Below are 18,341 nucleotides of genomic sequence, written 5' to 3' on the forward strand. Positions count from 1 at the left end.
CTTAAAGATCATGTAGTCCCAACCCTGCTGCCATGGACAGGGACATCTTTCACTAGACCAGGTCGCTCAGAGCTCCATCCAATCTGGCCTTGAACACTGCCAGGGATGGGACATCCACAACTTCTCTGGACAACGTGTGCCAGTGCCTCACCATCCTCACAGCGAAGAACTTCCTCCTAATATCTAATCTAAACTGATTCTCTCAGTTTAAAGCCCTTCCTCCTTGTCCTGTCACTACATGCTGTTGTAAAAAGTCCCTGTCTTTATTGTAGGCTCACTTCAGGTACTGGAAGGCTGCAATTAGGTCACCCCAAAGCCTCCTCTTGTCCAGGTTGAACAATCCAAACTATCTCACCTTTTTCTTGTACGAAAGGTGCTTCATCCCTCTAAGCATCTTGGTGGCCTTCCTCTGGACTCACTCCAACAGGTCCAGGTCTTTCTTGTGCTGAGGACTCAGAGCTGGACACAGTACTCCAGATGGGGTCTCACCAGGTCCTTGAGGTGGGCCATGAGCTGCGGTGCCTGGTGCCATGGCATGAGTGGAAATGAGAGAAGAGCTGGGGTAGAAGCTTGAAGTGGTGCTAGGGGAGAAGGCCAGGGGGACAGGGAGATGCAGGGGACACGTGGTGTTCTGGAGGAGAAGCGTGTCACTCTGCTTGGGAAGCACAGCTGCAGTGGCTGCAGCCTCCATGGGTGCTGCACACGGACAGCAGCAAGAGCCACCAGTGCAGCACTGCAGTGTGTAAGTCTGTACAGCTATAATGTGGGGAACAACCTCCAGCACAGCCCCTGCAACCAGGTCTCGTGCACTGCAGGATCGGTCAGGCTGGAAGGGACCACAGTGGGCCACCTCCCTGCTCAAGCAACATCATCCAAGAGCACATGGTACAGGACTGTCTCCAGATGGTTCTTGAATATCTCCAATGAGGGAGACTCCACAACCTCTCTGGTCAATTTATTCTAGTGCGCAGTCACCCACACAGTACAGAAAGTTCTTCACATTCAGGTGGAGCTTCCTGTCCATCAGTTTCTGCCCATTGCCTCATCCTATGACTTGGCATCACCGAGAAGAGCCTGGCTCCATCCTCTTGACACCCACCCTTTAGATATTTATACACAGTCATCTCTTTTCTAGGCTGGACAGGTCCAGCTCCCTCAGCCATTCCTCATAAGAGAGATATTCCAGCACCTTAATCCCTGGACCCGCTCCAGGAGCTCCATGTTTCTCTTGTAGTGAGGAGCCCAGAACTGGAAACAGTACTCCAGATGTGGAGTAGAGGGGTAGGATAACCTCCCTCGATCTGCTGGAAATGCTCTTCCTAATGCACCCAGGACACCATTGGCCTTCTTGGACACAAGACCACACTGCTGGCTCACGGACAGCTCCTTGTCCACCAGGACCCCCCAGGTCCTTCTCCGCAGAGCTACTTTCCAGCAGGTCGGCCCCGAGCCTGTACTGGTGCATGGGGTTATCCCTCCCCAGGTGCAGGACCCCGCATTTGCCCTTGTTGAATTTCAGAAGGTTCTTCCCAGCGAAGGCTCCTCTCCCGGCGGCGGCGGGAAGTGACGCGCTGGGCGCGCCGGCGGGGCGGGGGCGGGTCGGACCGTGGTCCGGCGGGCGCTGAGCGCGGCGGGAGCGGAGCGGGGCAGCAGGTACCGAGCCCCGCCGGGCGCCGCGGTCGCCGCACGCCCGCTGCCCGCGGAAGGGGCGGTGGCTGCCGGCGGGGCTGCGATGGTGCGGGCCGGGCCGGGCCGGGCCTGGAGGGCGGGGACGGTGCGCGGAGCCGGGCTCGCACCGCGCCTCCGCGGCGGCCTGAGCCGCGGCGGGGAAAGAGGGGAGGGACTCCTCTTTCCCAGCCACCTTGCTCTGCCCCGCCGCGGGGCTCCGGCGTGGCTCAGGGGCGAGCGGCGACCGTGGCGGCGGGGGCGGGCTGGGCGCGGGCAGCGGCGGGACCCTGCGCGGCACCGGGGCCGGTGCTGGATGGGGAGCGGGAGGGGTTGGAGGGCACCGGGAAGCGGTGGCCACCGGGAAGTGGTTGGGGAAGGAGCCCGAACGGGGCCTCGGGGGGGGGGGGGGGGGGGGGGGTGTGTCGGGGCCTCTTCCGTGGTGTCTCCTGCTTTTGGACTCTGTTCCCTCGACCAAAACGTTTCCCAGCGTTTGTAGTGACGATCCAGGCAAGCCTCGTTAGGTGGTTACAAGATGGGCCTCTGCGTAGCCGATGTCCTCGCCGCAGGCTCTGGCATGCCTGGTAACCTGGCTTCTTACCAAACAGCTGGGCTGTCGAGGAGTTGGCTTTATTTCTTCCAGGATAATGTCTAGGCTTCTAATGTACTCCTATCTCCAGGTCATAAAACCTGGATGCTCTGCTTGATACCTTCGGTGAGGGTAAAGATCATAATATCTTATGGTCACGGGGGAAAAAAAAGCAGACCTTTTTAGCTGCAGTGTAAATATTGTAATTCTAAGCTCTCATATCTTTAAAAAAAAAAAAAGGCTGAATAAGCTTTCTTCAGATTTTGAGGTGGCCAACCTCCGGCCTGAAAATGACCTTGAGTATTTCTAGGCGATAGTTAAGAAGCTTACAAATTAATGGGAAAATACTTTATATCGTTGATAGCATAAAATTTAAATTCTTCACTTATCTTGTTTATTTCTGTAAGACAGCAACAGAGGCATAGTTGAAAAAATCAAATCGTATGGATGTTTCACTTGTACATCTGAAATAAGTTTTCACATATTTATTTTTTTTTCTGATAAAGCACATGTCACTGTTGTTTGAAGTCTATTGGAAGTGGATAAGAGGTTTTCCTAGTTCTGATTTGACCAGTGATGCTTTTCTCATAGAAGAAAAAAATAACTTCTGAAAGCCCAAGACTTAAAATTGTCAGGAAGAGACTTACAAGCAATGTGTCAGTAAGCTTTTTGGTTAGTAGTCAAGGGAATTAAATTCTAAAAAAATCTATGCTTTTCTAGCTAAAGCAAAACTTAGAGTAGAATGAGCATTAATAGCTTGAATTGTTTGTGCAGGGAGGTTTGGTTAGACAGAAGCCTGCCCATGTGGGTCAGGTAACCTGCGAGGAACTTCAGCAGAATCACGCTGCAAAGTTTCTATGGAGTGTGCCTGAAAAAGGTTATTTTTATGGATTGTGCATGTGTGTGTGCATATGCGTGAATTTTCTTATATGTATTTATACGTGGGTGTGTGTCTTTTATCTGAGTCACCAGCTCATAGGTTTGCTTTTCATTTTATTTTTAGATATTATTCTCAAGATATTACTCTTTTTCTTTTCAGATTTTTCTTGGTGTTTTAAACTCATAACATATTTCTCTGGAGCTGATGTTTTCCTAGCACCTTTCAGCTTGGCTTTAAAAGCTACTTTGCTGGAATGTTTTAAACGGTTAAAAATCCTCTAGGATTTGAAGTTTATTTAAATTAATTGAAGGAAATACTTCTGGCCTCACCAAAGAAATAACTGGAATCATGGATCAGAACAACAGTTTGCCACCCTACGCTCAAGGCTTAGCCTCCCCTCAGGTAAAAGCAAATGATCTAAAATGCAACTATTATCTGATTTTTTCTTTTTTTTTGTGAAAGCATTTTCCATTTCTTGCATGTAACTTCAGGTTTTTTTGTTTGCAGATGTGAAAAATTCTGCTAGGTATCAAATAATACTAGTATAAAGCAGAATTGTAAAACCATCAATGTAGATATCCAGAGGTATAAAACATGCAGATACATGGGGTTCCTTTAAGTAGAAACATGACTGACAAGTTGGAAAGATTAATTTAATTTTGGTGGTTGCCCTTTAAACTACGTGCATAATAGATTGTTGCTGGGCTAAGAATGTGTTTGGTGAAATGGGCACAGTCTGTGTTCAAACAATTGCAAATTAAATTGTGAGTCAAAGTTGAGACATGCTTGCAAGGTAGTGTGAGAAACGTGTCGGATCCCTAGGGGTAGTGTTTTATTCTGTAAAACGTTTATGCTTTATTCTGTAAAGCATTTCCAAGGACTTTCTGTTTTTAACAAGTTACTACTGTGTGCTCCAGGTTTGAGATCATCAACTCAATTTACATAGATTTATTTTTAGACCCCCCCTGAAAACTTTGTCTCTTAAAAACAAAATGGAATCAACATGATCTGTGGTTTCTCTTTCATGTTTGCTTCTCTAGGGTGCAATGACTCCAGGAATTCCCATTTTTAGCCCAATGATGCCCTATGGCACAGGACTGACACCACAGCCTGTCCAGAGCACCAACAGTCTGTCTATATTAGAGGAACAGCAGCGGCAGCAGCAGCAGCAACAAGCAGCGCAACAATCTACGTCACAGCAAGCGACACAGGGAACATCTGGTCAAACTCCCCAGCTCTTCCATTCACAGACTCTTACCACAGCCCCTTTACCAGGAACCACACCTCTGTACCCCTCTCCAATGACTCCGATGACACCGATAACTCCTGCAACACCAGCGTCAGAGAGTTCTGGGATAGTGCCACAACTACAGTGAGTGCCCCATGCGTTAGTGCATTGTGTCCTTTTAAAGACTTAGGACGAAAGGCACATCAGGAATTGGGTACTGCATTTTGGTGGAAAGGGAGGATTCAGAATTTATGGGTCTCCTGTAGCAATATGAGTAATTTTTGCTTTTATTTTTAGCTTAGCTTCATTACTAAACCACTTAATAATGTAAACAGTTTCTTAGTGATTTGTCAACCATACATCTTTTAAGTATAACAGTGGAGGGTGTTAGATATGTCTTCAGTTAACACCATTGTAAATTTAACTCTATGCAGTTTAGGAATTCATCATGTTCCCTTTTCTAGTGCATGGGTAACACTGAGTTTTTAAGAAGGGAAGAAAACCCTAGAACTAGTTCTAAGTTTAGGTATGGAATTATTTTCATTAAACTTTAGTTCTAAAGAGAGTTTTTCAGAAATTTATGGAAGGGACAAAGTGAAATGGATAAGGTGAATCGAAAGAGTAGTTTCTCATACTCCTCTTTCCCCACGCCCCCACCATTGAGGACCTTTAAATTTCAGGATTTTTCCAGAAAACAAAGTTTTATATCTAGGAACTTCTTTTAAACTTTCTAGAGACCTGCTATCCCATCTCCTGGTAATGGATTTACATCCTGTGCTATTCCCACTTAGTTCTGCACCTTCCCCCTTGAAGGGCATAGCAAGGAAAATTTCAGATGGTACTACCTCATTTTCTCCCGTTTCCAGCAGCTTCTCTGATTGTGGTGAGGGCTCTCAAAATCAAGAATTTTTCCAGCCAAACTGAAATAGAGATTCTTCTCATGGGACACTTTTCATAATTGCTGGTAGAAAAGGAGGAATCAGCAATCATGCCTTAGGAACTAGTGCCCTACAAAAGGAGGTTCCTGAGTCAAAACACTGCTTGGTGCTCCTGTTAGTAGGAAAGATGTCATTCAAACTCACTTGGAGAAACAAAATAATGAAAAAGTAAAATTAATTAAGCTTTGTTAAAAATGAGGAAGACACGCGAATTCCTTATTGTCTTTTTAATATATTTCTCTCACCTGTCTTCAGGAATATTGTGTCCACAGTGAATCTTGGTTGCAAACTTGACCTAAAAACTATTGCACTTCGTGCCCGAAATGCTGAATATAATCCCAAGGTAAGAGAAATGTATATCAAAAGTTGTGGCTGCAGGTTTCTGCAACAGACCAAAAAAACCTGCTAGAGATGCAGTTTTATACTATAGTTTAAAAAGAAATCTTTAATAAACTTAGAACATTCTGTCAAATTAGTAAAAAGCATTTTTATACTGAGGTAGCTGTGATTTGCACCAGGTTGTAATTTGGTAGAAGAACCCAACCAACAGTGTAGTACACTGGCCAAGCTTTTTGTGGTAGCTCTGCTACTGTTCATATGGGCATGGTTGTTCTATATACTCTGTGACTTCCTCCACCTAGCTGCTCCCTTGGAATTCTTGTGGTCACAGCACAGTTGCTCATTTTTCAGTCTCAATTCCCCTCTGTTCCCTTGTGTTCTCCCCCAGTACTCCTGCCATCTCATTGCTTCTGATGGCTAAGTTTGGTGAAACAGCGAAGTGAAATTGATTTTTTTGCACATCGACTTTTAAGTTGCCTGCTACTCCTAAGTGGTAGTCTGTTAAACTGTGGGGTTTTTTAGCTTCGGAAACCTTGAACAACAGCAGAGGACCTGGAGTGTGAAATCAAGAAAATTATGTCGCTTCAGTTTTCTTTTGGGTGGCTCCTCTTGGAAATGTTATCTTTGCAACCACAGTAGCTGGACACTAATAAAAGTTTAGGTGTTGTGCAGTTGAATTGGTTAACCTTGGGAAGGCTTCAGTTTTCCTGGGGCGTAGGGGTTTTTTCTTTTAGTATTTAGGACTTTGCTGCAGTTTACCCGCACTCTGTTCTCAAAGGTTAAAGCAGGCATATGTCATAAACAACTGTTACTGTAAGCTTATATCAGTGATGCTGTTACATAATTGTGAGTAAGATACTAATGCAGCAAAAATTTGAGCATGCCTGGTGACTCCTAAGGTAGGAGGGTAGGTGGCTGTGTAAAACTCGTAGGCTAGAATAATCAATACGAAATACTGTTTTCCATGTCAGAGAGAAAGGAGGGTTATGTAACACACTCCTGACGTTTAGTCAGTACACTCATCTATCACAGAAAGATGTTGCTTGCCTGAACTATTTAAGACATATTTTGACAAGTGTGCTGTTGGGTAACCCACGCTACCGCCTTGGTTATGTCAGCAGAACAATTCATGGGACTGCATGGTGAGCTAGTCCAAGTTAAATACAACAAAGAAGGGTTTACTTGTGTGTGTGTGTGTGTGTGTATGCCCATATCAGTTTCCAATATCTCTAGCTTCAAGGAGTTTAAGAATTTGGAAATGCTTACTTAGAATAAAAAGGTAGAGCTAATCGGGCTGCTGTGTCCTACTGTGGTAGCCAAGGTGACTTCTGTTGACACAGAACTTTCATCTCCAGCTCATCTGTTTGCTGCTATTGTAACACTGTCCAATTTTTTTAAGACACAGAAACAAAACAGATCATAAAATTTTTGCAGATAGTCTTCCATCGTGCTTATAACAGATCAAATTTCAAGACGTTTGGAGGAAATCTTTTAAATTTATTTTTGAAATTGTCTCTATTGCTCTGATGCAAATGTTAGCGTTATTTATATGTTGCATATACAGTAATGAGAGATTAACTTAGTAAAATAGCAATGCAATGGTAAATATCCTTCCTGCCTGGCTCTACCTCTCATTGTGTGTGTTTGAAGCTACTTATGATCTAAGCATTTCAAGAAAACTTTGAGTGATGAGTAAGTATGTTTGAACTTAGTATTTCTTTACACTACAGTGTAACTTGCTCCTTAGATGATGCAGTTTTGGTTTTAATGTAATGATTACAGCAATATATCACTAATAGTCTCAACGCTCACATTTCAGCGTTTTGCTGCTGTTATTATGAGAATAAGAGAACCACGTACTACTGCACTGATATTCAGCTCTGGAAAAATGGTGTGCACAGGAGCAAAAAGGTATGTTTAGGCTACAAGCAAACTAATTCAGGCTGTCTCTTCTCATTTATCATGATGCTTTAGAAGTAATATTATTTATATATATATATATACATCAAAGTCATACAGGTAGAACTAATGTTGCTTTTACAGTTGTTTGTGTAATACACATTTCTATGCAAACTGTCTTTTCATGACTAAAGGGACTTCCCAACTAGAGGGGAAATGGTAGTTCTATTTCTGAAGCTCTTTCATCCAGTCTAATAAACTGGGTTGCAGAGGTTATTATATTCAGTTTTTTGGCTTTGCAGTTATCTGTGCTTTTTTCTAATAATTTAAAAATTCAGTGACTATGCACTGGAACTGCTTAGACTGTAGGGGCAGTGGCAGACGGTTTTTATATTTGAATAGTTTCATTCATCACAGGATAAGAGCTCCAAGTCTCTGGTCCCTGTCATCTGATCTTAGTTAGTTAGCTCTTAACATGATCATTGAAGCACAAGAATTGAAAACTAAACAAAAGTTTAACTCTGGTGGCCAGAAGAGAAATTCTGCTCTGAAGAACTCTGCTAGGAATCCAGAAGGAATAAGCTAATGAGCAGAGATGAATGAATAGAGCTGTACAGAGAAACGTTTTCTCTGCCTGGTGACACTTGAAGTTCAAGTTGTCCTACTCTGCATCAGGAACAACCAGATCCACAGCTGTTTACAAAACTGAAACAAACTGAATTCTGTAACACCATGTAAGGCTGTGCAGTTGTGTTAAACCTATTCGAATTCCTGGGCTCAATCAAGCAGAGGATTTTGGCAGTTGAGAGATTTTTATAGAAACATGTATTTCTAGCAGTAGTAGTTCAAAGTTGTTCTATGGTGATAACTTACATAACAGTTTTCATGTTCCATTAGAGGGACTCTGGTCAATATTTTAAAAGCGTGAAATATATGGATTTATAATTTACTGTTTTGTGCCTCATAAACAGTGAGTGCAACACTAGTGGTGTCCAGGATATTACTACCAAAATTAGCATGAAAACCAGTGCTACTTGTTAATTTTAGATAACAAAATTTTGCATGTGACCTTCCCTTTTCCTCCACACAGCCATTTTTCTCCCAGTTAGATATTTGTGGTTTAATGCTGTTTGCTTCAAGTAATATAAAACTGAGGCAATAATAGAGATATCCTTTTCTCACTTCAGTGAGGAGCAATCCAGACTGGCAGCAAGGAAGTATGCAAGAGTTGTTCAGAAACTGGGCTTTCCAGCAAAATTTTTGGATTTTAAAATTCAGAACATGGTGGGCAGCTGCGATGTGAAATTTCCCATCAGACTGGAAGGATTGGTACTCACACACCAGCAGTTCAGCAGGTAAAAAAAGGCTTGCTTGTGTTTCATTCCTGTTGCGTACTAGCTAGCTTAGAGAGTGACATCTGTTTAGATTATTCCGTTGCACTGTTCCCATCTCTGCACTGCCTTAGGTGCAGCTGAGGCTGCCCATTATGAAACCATCAAAATGATCTACCCTACTACCCTCTCCAAGTTTCAGTGAAGTCTACATCTGCTCTGCCCAGTCCTGCAGAAGTTAGAGTGGAACATGTGTTTACAGGCTTATAAGTTTAAACACTGTCACTCTCTTCTCTTACAGCTACGAGCCAGAATTGTTTCCTGGATTAATCTACAGAATGATCAAGCCAAGAATTGTACTGCTTATTTTTGTTTCTGGAAAAGTGGTTTTAACTGGTAGGTCAAGACAGTATCTTACTCCGGTAGGTGAGATTTAGACTGTATTACAGAGAACACACAGGGATAGATAAGCTGCCAGGTACTTTCCTTTAGAGATGACAGTACTGAGAAAGAAGAGTTAATAGAATGTTCTGTGGATGGTGTTAAGGAAACTTCCCTGTCCAACCACCCAGGAGCCACTCTGGCAGTCACACCAGCACCACCTGCACCAGGACCAAAGCCTGTTTGCAGCGGATCGTCTCCAGTGAGCCGACAGGTGCCCCACTTGACTTCCTACACACACCACACTCACACAGTCAGACAAGGTTTCCTTACCAGCTCCACCCCAGGTTTCCCATAGTACAGTCTAATCTTGGTGCAATAACAAAATAACAGCTCGAGCTGGGTGCCTCCGAGGAGGGACCCCAAATAGTCGGCAGTTCACGGGGCCTCTTGCCTGGGGGTCCTGCCACACACAGCTCAATCTGCATCCCAACCTGCAGCTCAGCGCTGCAGCTGCATACCGAGCTACCTGCACTATGTGTTACCTGCACTATGTGTATTCCTTAACAGATGAGAATGCATGAAGCAACACCACCTTTGGCTAGATCCATTTGAACAATGATCATGAATCTTAATGTAGTATGCAGGTGCCCAAAAAGCTGTAAGACTGCAGGTGATCTTTCTGGCAAAATCTGAAAGACTGTTTTTGTGGGCTGAGTATGTGTGACTGAGCCAGCTGTTCTTTGGCAGGTTGGCTGCAGGATGCTGCCATTCTCCCATGACACAGCAGACAAAGAAGGGGAGATCTAGGACCTCTTCAACCTCAGGCACTCCACCTACACCCTTCCTTTTCCCTTCATACTGTGTCTTGCTATGGAGAAAAAAACACAAGACAGGCAGACAAAAGAATCATGTCCCTGCAGTGTGGGGAATGGGCAGGCCTCTGCAGCAGTCTCCACTGCCAGACCTTCCTCCCACAGATGTTCACACTCAGAAAATCTCCATCAGTTAGGCCTTTCTGCAGAAACATCCTGCGGGGCTGTGCTTTGTAGTTGGGTCTTCTGTGGAAATTATGTATAGGATAATCCCATTTGCAAGTATAGCATCTGCACAGAGATGCTAATGAAGGTTGTAACACTTGACAAAATAAACAGAAGGCTGGTAATGTATGCTCTCTATGAAATATGTTTTAAAGAAGATTGTAAAAATAAGGATTTATGGATATGCGTAGGTTTTATATAGAGCCATATTAAAATAAACATTCTAAAAGCTAAAACAGAGTACTAGGTGAAAGGTACAAACTAACTTAATTCCCTATCATTTTTCAGGTGCTAAAGTACGAGCAGAAATCTATGAAGCATTTGAAAACATCTATCCTATTTTAAAGGGATTCAGAAAGACAACGTAATAGTTTCTACATGTTTCAGAGAAATCAGGGGTCTATTTTAAAAGGTATTGTGTATGGCACAGCAGTAACAAGAGACGGACTTCCAGTGCAACTGCAACACCAGGACTTGGACTATTTCCCAGTTAGTGCCTACTTCCCTGATGGTCAAGGGGAACTGTATTCTTGAATATGTCTACTGAGTTACTGTGAGTTGCTTTACTGGGCTGTTCCTAGAGCAGTCCCTCCAATTTTTATTTATATCCTAGCTTTTAAATAGTTTTAATGCCAGTTCTATTAATAGGAAATCTGTAAGTTGGTTTAAAGACAAATGCAACTGTGTCACTCAGTGTATAAACCACTTAAATTGCCATGTATATATGTTTTAAGTTCCTTCCATAAGACCATGGTTTTATAATTTTCAGAACTTGAGCTTTTAAATTTTTTCAACTTTAAATTTCTTTGGTGCCAGTCACATTTCCTCTTTCCAGTATTAAGCAAGATAGGATAAATTTATTAATGAAAATGGCTCACTGTACATATATATATAATATATACCTTTCTTCTCTTTCCTTCTTCAACTCCACATGTACAATAAACCCTGTTTATACAACTATGGGAACTGTCTTAATAAATTTTAAAATTACCCAGCTGGTAGAGTGAAATACATTGATTTTTTTTAATTTAATCTGGATTTTTTAATAGCACATGCACTACTGTAAGTGACTTGTCATTTTAAGAGAATCTTACCAATGTTCTGGCTTACTTACCAGCAGTCACATCCTTGGAAACATCTATCTTGAATACTTCCAATATGTTAAAACAAAAGAGATGACTGGTTAAAGAAGTTTGTGTTCAAATATGTGTTGCCTTATGTTCAACAAATGGGATTTAGGCAAGTCTTAAATAGCTACACTTGACTGAATTGGAACAAAAGACCCCTGCTTAGCTCCTAGAATTTCTTTAAATTACTACTTTTGTATTTTACCAGCTATGACAGTCTCACTATATTAATGTTCCTGTAAAATGTCAAAGCCCTTCCGACTAGTCAGTATGTACATAATCTTCCTTCTGAACCATGCTTCAAGCTTAACGGGCTGAGAACTAAAAATAAACTTTTTTTCTTCAGTAAATTTTCAGTAATAGTAAACTCTCTCTGACTTGCACGTTATTCCAAACAACTTTTATTTAAAACTAACCCAAATGTAAACTGTGGTCTCTTTACTAAGTTGGTGTTTCATTCCAGACAAAATGAAGTTTTGACTGGCTTTGATATTACTCCATTTGCAAATCGTGAGTGACATTAATCTTCAGTCTTCCCTCTACACCGGTGTTTCACTAGGTGTTTATTAATTCATTTCATGATTCTTATCAGAAAGATGCTGTCTAATAATGTAGCTGTGCCAGGATAAGTTTGTGATACTCAAACACTGCCTTTAGTGCCACACCACTCTGAGAGCTCTTAACTATAATTGTAGGACTGTCCCTGCTTTTGCAGGACCCTGAACTATTACCAGCTTACCTGAAAAACTCTTCAACTCTTTAGGAAGGCCTGGAGCCCTAAGTAATTGTGGGACGGTTTTCAGTAAAATCAGTTGAGCTGTACTACAGTGACTTAAGATGCTGTTTGCTGTTTCGTGACATGTACCAAAGCTTAAAACTACCTTTCTAGAAATTAAGTCCTGCATCAACAAAACCACTTACAGGTACAGCATTCTCTGCCTGCTCACTTGAGTATTTTCAACATCTAAATGATTTCAAAAACCCCACAGTGAGCCTAGGACTTTCATAAAATCACTTTCAGAGTCACTGGCAGCCATGAATGGTTGGAGCAGGATAAGGGAGTATGTAACTGAAGTCAGTTCTACACTGACACACAAAAAAGCATTTTCTGCAAATGTAGCTATAACCACAGGAGTAGTTAAGCAGCTACCACAGTAACCTCAGATTACGGTTTCACTTTTCTCTTGCCTCAGCTATAAGGCTGTCAAATAGCAGAAGGATCCCTGCAGAGGGCACTTATTTTTAAACTTTACCAAAGTTGGCAGACTTAAGGTACAATTCAGCTTGAAAATTTGCTGCTACAGGCAGTGTGTAACAAGACAAATGTGTTCTGGTATGGCTCACTTTATTAAAACTGCTTCTGCACCAGATAACTGGGTTAAAACTATTAGCCCCATGCAGAAATAGTTTAAGTCAGATAAAACACTTAATTTTGTGCATTTTATCTCCACAAACCACTCAATCAGAACATGTAAGAACTGTCAAATTAGACTGGGTGCACCTGTTCAGAAAGAGAAGCGGACTTAAGTTCCACATCAAAAAGCTATGCAGCTTTGTCTTAGCTATGACTCCTGTACAGCATAAGCACTCAAGTGAGTTTACAGTAGTCTGCTTTTCTCTGAATGAATGTTAATTTTTGAGTAGCACAAAGTCCTGACAAACACCAGTCTTTCGGTTTTTGAAGTTCTATCACCAACAAAAGATAATTTCACCAATCCAAAGCTTTTCATCTTTATTTAAACATTGAGAAATGAGATTTGAAATGAAACTCACAGAACCAACACATCTGGCTTCATTACCAGGTTGAAGTAAAAGCTTCCCCAGAGCACAAGAGAGAGGCTGTCGAGGTCCAGTTATAGCAGTTTTATCACTGTTACAAGATCCGCTGTTAACAGTGACTTCTAGTTCAACTACCTGTTTACATAGTGCAGAGATGCAATGAAATAAAGCAAGTATTCCATTTAGATGACTCAACTTGGTAAAACATGGCCCACGGAATAGTCTTGTTTCCATATGAACTCTTCCAGGTATTCGTGTGCCCCACCGCAGTTGTTAGCACAAGTGTACACCACCAGCGTTCCCCAGTCAATGCTCTCTCCAAGGCTGTCAACTTGAAGGTAGTTCAGGAGCTGTGGCATAATCTTCAAAGAAAACCAAAAGGTTTAGAGGCAGGCCACAGCTTTCTCCGTTCTCCCTGCTTCTCTTTCTGAAGAAGGATCCTGCATTTGGTGTAAGAGAATTTATGTCCTCTTACACCAAATCCCAGTTGAAGTGACTGCATGCACCAGCTCAAATAAAATAAATTTGAAATTCCCAAAGCAGTGTAGTAGATGCCTAGAGAATCAAAGGCATGGCCCTACTTACTTCATCTATAGAAGTTTTATTTGACCTTATAGGCCTTGCCCCAATTCTGAGCCTCACTCCATTTGAAATTACCCTCATGACTATATTTTACCTTCACATGACATTAAGTGTATTCACCATGCATACATCACTAGCATTCAAAATTTCACAACTGAATACTTCCAGCCAGACATATTTACAATTCACATTGTGAATTTTTTGAAATATATCACGCTGGACTCCTGTTACTTAAGAGAGGGTTCCATATTCACAAGAGCACCATTTTATGGATAGTGCAAATTATCTGGTGGAAAAAGCAGTTACAATAGTAAATAAAGGCTCTGTGCAATCATTTAGCATAGTTAGTATGTAGCAACTTCAACTTTCTTGCTCTGACTACAAGCCAACACCTATTACAATCAGATCCTGTTAAGTCTGAAATACATTACCTGTATTATTTTTAAATGAGTTTACATACCTGGAATTCAAAAATCCTTTTAGCACCACATAAACAATTTGGGATATCTTTTTCTTCAGGCCTGTTTTCACCTGACACCCAGATTGGGCCTTCTCCTCCTCTGCAGTATCTAATAATCTGAAATAGAGCAGAAGTTTAAGTTCTCATTACTATCTTTTGGTTTTGGTATAAAATTGGTATTTACAGCTAGACAAAGCTGTAGACGGCGCAGAATAAGGTCAGATCCTTTTAAGTAATAACCATGGCAAAATATCATTTGCAAACATGGTATTCTAAATAAGATGGGTTGTTTTATATGCATTTTCTTAACTATGCAACACTTTTTCAATGATCCAGGGATAAATTGCAATGATAAATTCCAATTATTTGCATTTCCCTAATTAAGGGACCCAGAAATGTATGTTACAGTCTTGAGATGGGGAAAGAGCAGCTTGATAATTAGCACACAGAACTGCACACAAAGTCAGGAATGCAACCCAGCTCTTCTTGTTATGCATTACTGCATCTAAATGCAACTGGATTGTCCTAATGGCCCAAGAAGGAGGCATTTTCAGACATATCCTTAGTTTTTCTGTTCATAGCAAATCAGGCATTATCAACAAGAGGACATTGGGCAGATCAGTCAGTACAGGGATGATGAGAGAGAGGTGATGCACATACCTAAAGTAGAAAAGGAGACACACAAATCTCCTACTTTTTGTATATGTACCTTAACCCCTCGGGTACCAGGCAAAAAATTGAGAGAATTTCTTCTTCCTCCACCACTTTTATGGATTTAGGCCTGTGTTTCCTCTGAATGGAACCAGGGACCATGCTTTTGTTTGACAATGTGACTCAGCCTCTTGTAATAGCAAGAAATAGTATGAGGGGGGAATTTCTGTTTGAAATAGTAAAAATTTTAAAGCCATCACTAATTTCTTCAACCTTAAAAAAACCAAACCACCTCCTAGTGCAGCTGGTGACAATGATAGAGCTCTTCTCTGCAGTTTTCTTTCTGCTGAGAAGGAAAGCAAACAGGGCCACAGGTTAGGGAATAATGCAGTGGTTCACCATGTCCTTTGGTTAGAACGAAAGGATGGCAGGTCACAGGATGGCAGGTCTTCCCACGCTCTGGGGGTTCAGCACCCCTGTGCCATCTCATCCTGACCAACTTCTGTTTAAGATAGATGAGCAGGTGCTGAATTCTTACTTCAGCATGACTTATGTTGTGCACATAAGGAAATGAGGGTGTGTTGGTTAGGTGTGTGGAGGGTGAGAAGGCATCCTCATTTCTAACTAGGTACAAAAGGCAGTGAAACGTTGCAGAGGCAGCAGGATGCTGTGCCAGAACCACAAAGTTCTAAGGCTGCCCCATCTTCTCACCTGCTCTGGTTCAGCAGCTACTTTTTCTTTAAACATTTGGAAGATCTTGTCTTCTTCAGTCTCACGTTTTGCCAATGCTTCCAGTGTCTCTTCATCTAAGGACTGAAGTGTTTCACCTAAACAAGAAAAAAGAACAACAAAAGTTACGAGCTAATACAAGACAGTAAAAAATTAAAAACTATATTAGCACCTGTAAATGCATTTTGCTTCACAAATCATTGGTTGCATAAATCACTCAAAGATTTCTTTCTTTTTGTGGCATGTTAAAATTTGGTCACACACAGGTTCATTTACTAGTTTTAGATGCATTTTAAACATAGATGTCAGTACTGGAACATTGGAAAAGGGAAGGAGTTAATTAATTACAGTTTATGGTTCCCAGTGGGTATCACTGAGACTGCAGAACCTTCAGGGTATGACATCTGAAAAAAGTGCAACAGTGCCGTGCATGTGCCAGACTTCAGTTTCTAGTACTGAGCAGTGTATCTGTCACACAACAACATTCACATCAAGTCAGGGCGCTAAACAGTCTTGAGACAGCTTTGGACCACAGCAAGGCACAGCTGGGAACCCAGCATCCTTCCCCTGCACTACCACAAACTCTCCACCCTGGGTGTGTTCAAAGCTAGTGTTGCAAAGCTAAGTTGCTGCAAACACATCATGAATTTGGGGGGAACAGGGAAGAAGGGGCCTGCACTTCAATTGCTTAATTCAAGGTCAATTAAAATAGCCTCAAAACATTTTTTTTCTAGCACAGACAAGGAGATTTTAAGTATTTTCTATAAATTAAGACAAATGGAACCAAGTCAAGCCAAGACAGTCTAATTTAATCTCCCAATTCCAACAGCATCCAGCAGTTCAAGGTCCTGTCCTTCTCACTTGAGTTGGTTCCTTACCTATTGGAAGTATGCAGGGACACAGTGTAACTACAAGCTACCTGCAGCAACAGCTGCTTTAACAGCTTCTGGGGTCAGGGCTTAGTAAGTCTCTCCCATAAAAGCAACTTATATTACAGAAGAACATCTACAACAAACTTGCATCATAAATGAGTGTAGAATTAGCCCTTTTTCACCAGTGGTTTACAATGAACACTTAAAAATCACAGTATTTTATATTTTAAAGATGTGATACAGGCTTCATTGTGAAGAATTACAGGCAGCATCTTATTTCTGACCTGCGCTGCCTGTAGCTTCAAGTTCCTCTTGTTCTTTCGGGTCCTTTGATGTCTCTACAGCTACTTGTTCATCACCAGGATCTATAGTGCTGTCATCAGGAAATTCTGGTTCCTCAGGTTCTATCAAAATTTCATATTCTGGAAAAAGGAATTCATTATGCTCTGGAATTGCATCCACCGAGTCATCTACAAAACAGAAAACAGGTACCACTTCACAACATCATCTCGTATTTCACGTCCTTCCCCCAAAAAGCCACACAGCAAACTACGTAGCAACAATACAGTACAAACACAGTACGAGCAAGAACGATTTACATCACTGCTAGATGTGACTAGAAGGTAAGAAACACACTATATTAGGGACAGTGGAAAACTACAACAGGTATGTTGCTTTGAACATACTGTAAACCTAAGTGATGTGAAAGGCAGACTAAACAGTGCTAGCAGCAGCATTTTACAACCCCAAACCCTGCAGTTTCACAGCTCGGTGCATTTTTAAAACTCAAAACCTGCATCTTGGCAGCTCGGTGCACATCTCCTTCTAACTAGCACACGCAGACAAGTGAAGCGTGCATCAGGTGCCCTGATGGCCATAACACTTCTCATACTTTTCTATGGCATGCTGTGAGTAGCCAAAGTTTCCACGAGCGCATCAAGCACATCTCCAGCATTTAACCACCCAGCAGCACGCGGCTTCCCCCGCCTCGGAGGTCTCTGCTGCCCCGGACCCACCTCCGGCCGGGTGCTGCCCGCAGGAGCGGCGATGCCCGCGGCGCCAGTCCAGCGCCTGGTGCTCGGGTCCGCAGTAGGCGGCGCGGCGGCAGCGGCCGCAGCAGCGCGGCCCGGGGCAGCCGCACACGCGGCACAGCGCGGCGCCGCCGCTCAGCCGCCCCGGGGGCGCGGGGGCCGGGCCCGGGGGCGGCTCCTCGGGGGGCGGCTCCTCGGGGTACGTGTCGTTCCGCCGCGGCAGCTGGTTCCGGAACACTGCGGGAGACAGGCGCTGGTCAGCCCGGAGGCGGCCGGCCGCCCTCGCCCCTCCACCCCTCCCTCCCTCCCTCCTTCCCTGCGCCTCACCGCGGAAGGGCCCCCGCGGTCCCGACCCACGGTAGCAGGCGGGGCCGCGGCAGGCGAACACGAAGAGGGTGCGGTGGAAGGCGTCGGAGCGGCCGGGCAGCGGCGCGTACAGCTGGAGCAGGAAGGCGCAGGGCCGCTGGCAGCGGCCGCAGCGCAAGGCGGCGGGGCCCGGCAGCCCGGCCTCGCCCAGCCACGCCGGCCGCCCCCCGACCTTGCTGGGGAAGTAGGCGCTGCGCAGTCGCCACGCCCCGCCCGGCCCAGCCGCCGCCGCCGCGAAACCCAGCTCCACTCCCGGAGCCATGCTGCCTCCGCCGGCCGGGCCCCGCGCACAGCGGCGGCCGCTCCCCGGAACAGCCCGCCCCGCCCCAGCCCCCGCCCCCGGCGTTCCCGTGATCCGCCCGCTCGCTCCCCTTCCCCCCGCGCCTGTCCCCGCTTTGGGTCTGTAAGAGGCACCGCAGTCAGCGATGGGAAGGGGGGGAAGAGATGACAGACA

At 43.7% G+C, this 18,341-nt stretch overlaps 2 protein-coding genes across 4 annotated transcripts; one reads left to right on the forward strand and one right to left on the reverse strand.

Moving 5' to 3' along the window:
• The first annotated feature begins 1,592 nt into the window (after positions 1 to 1,592).
• LOC113988087 (TATA-box binding protein) lies at positions 1,593 to 11,285 on the forward strand. Of its 2 annotated transcripts, none has more exons than XM_027721344.2 (8): positions 1,593 to 1,653; positions 3,294 to 3,536; positions 4,175 to 4,506; positions 5,556 to 5,643; positions 7,459 to 7,550; positions 8,726 to 8,893; positions 9,171 to 9,265; positions 10,579 to 11,285. In XM_027721344.2, the coding sequence occupies exons 2-8, from the start codon at positions 3,483 to 3,485 to the stop codon at positions 10,656 to 10,658; spliced, it is 909 nt and encodes a 302-aa protein (XP_027577145.1). In that variant the 5' UTR covers positions 1,593 to 1,653; positions 3,294 to 3,482; the 3' UTR covers positions 10,659 to 11,285. The 2 variants fall into 2 exon arrangements, with proteins under 2 accessions (XP_027577145.1, XP_027577146.1); XM_027721345.2 differs by lacking the exon at positions 1,593 to 1,653 and adding an exon at positions 2,146 to 2,380.
• A 1,835-nt stretch (positions 11,286 to 13,120) lies between these two features.
• PDCD2 (programmed cell death 2) lies at positions 13,121 to 18,182 on the reverse strand. Of its 2 annotated transcripts, none has more exons than XM_039379500.1 (6): positions 17,849 to 18,182; positions 17,507 to 17,758; positions 16,775 to 16,912; positions 15,601 to 15,716; positions 14,239 to 14,355; positions 13,121 to 13,558 (listed from the first exon to the last, which is right to left on the reverse strand). In XM_039379500.1, exons 1-6 carry the CDS (start codon positions 18,147 to 18,149, stop codon positions 13,388 to 13,390), a joined length of 1,095 nt encoding a protein of 364 aa, XP_039235434.1. In that variant the 5' UTR covers positions 18,150 to 18,182; the 3' UTR covers positions 13,121 to 13,387. The 2 variants fall into 2 exon arrangements, with proteins under 2 accessions (XP_039235434.1, XP_027577144.1); XM_027721343.2 differs by having other exon boundaries at positions 16,775 to 16,960.
• Between the last annotated feature and the right edge of the window lie 159 nt (positions 18,183 to 18,341).

Source organism: Pipra filicauda, unplaced genomic scaffold, assembly GCF_003945595.2.
Source record: "Pipra filicauda isolate LSUMZ 115617 unplaced genomic scaffold, ASM394559v2 scaffold16_size7369187_pilon, whole genome shotgun sequence".
NCBI classification, from domain to species: domain Eukaryota; kingdom Metazoa; phylum Chordata; class Aves; order Passeriformes; family Pipridae; genus Pipra; species Pipra filicauda.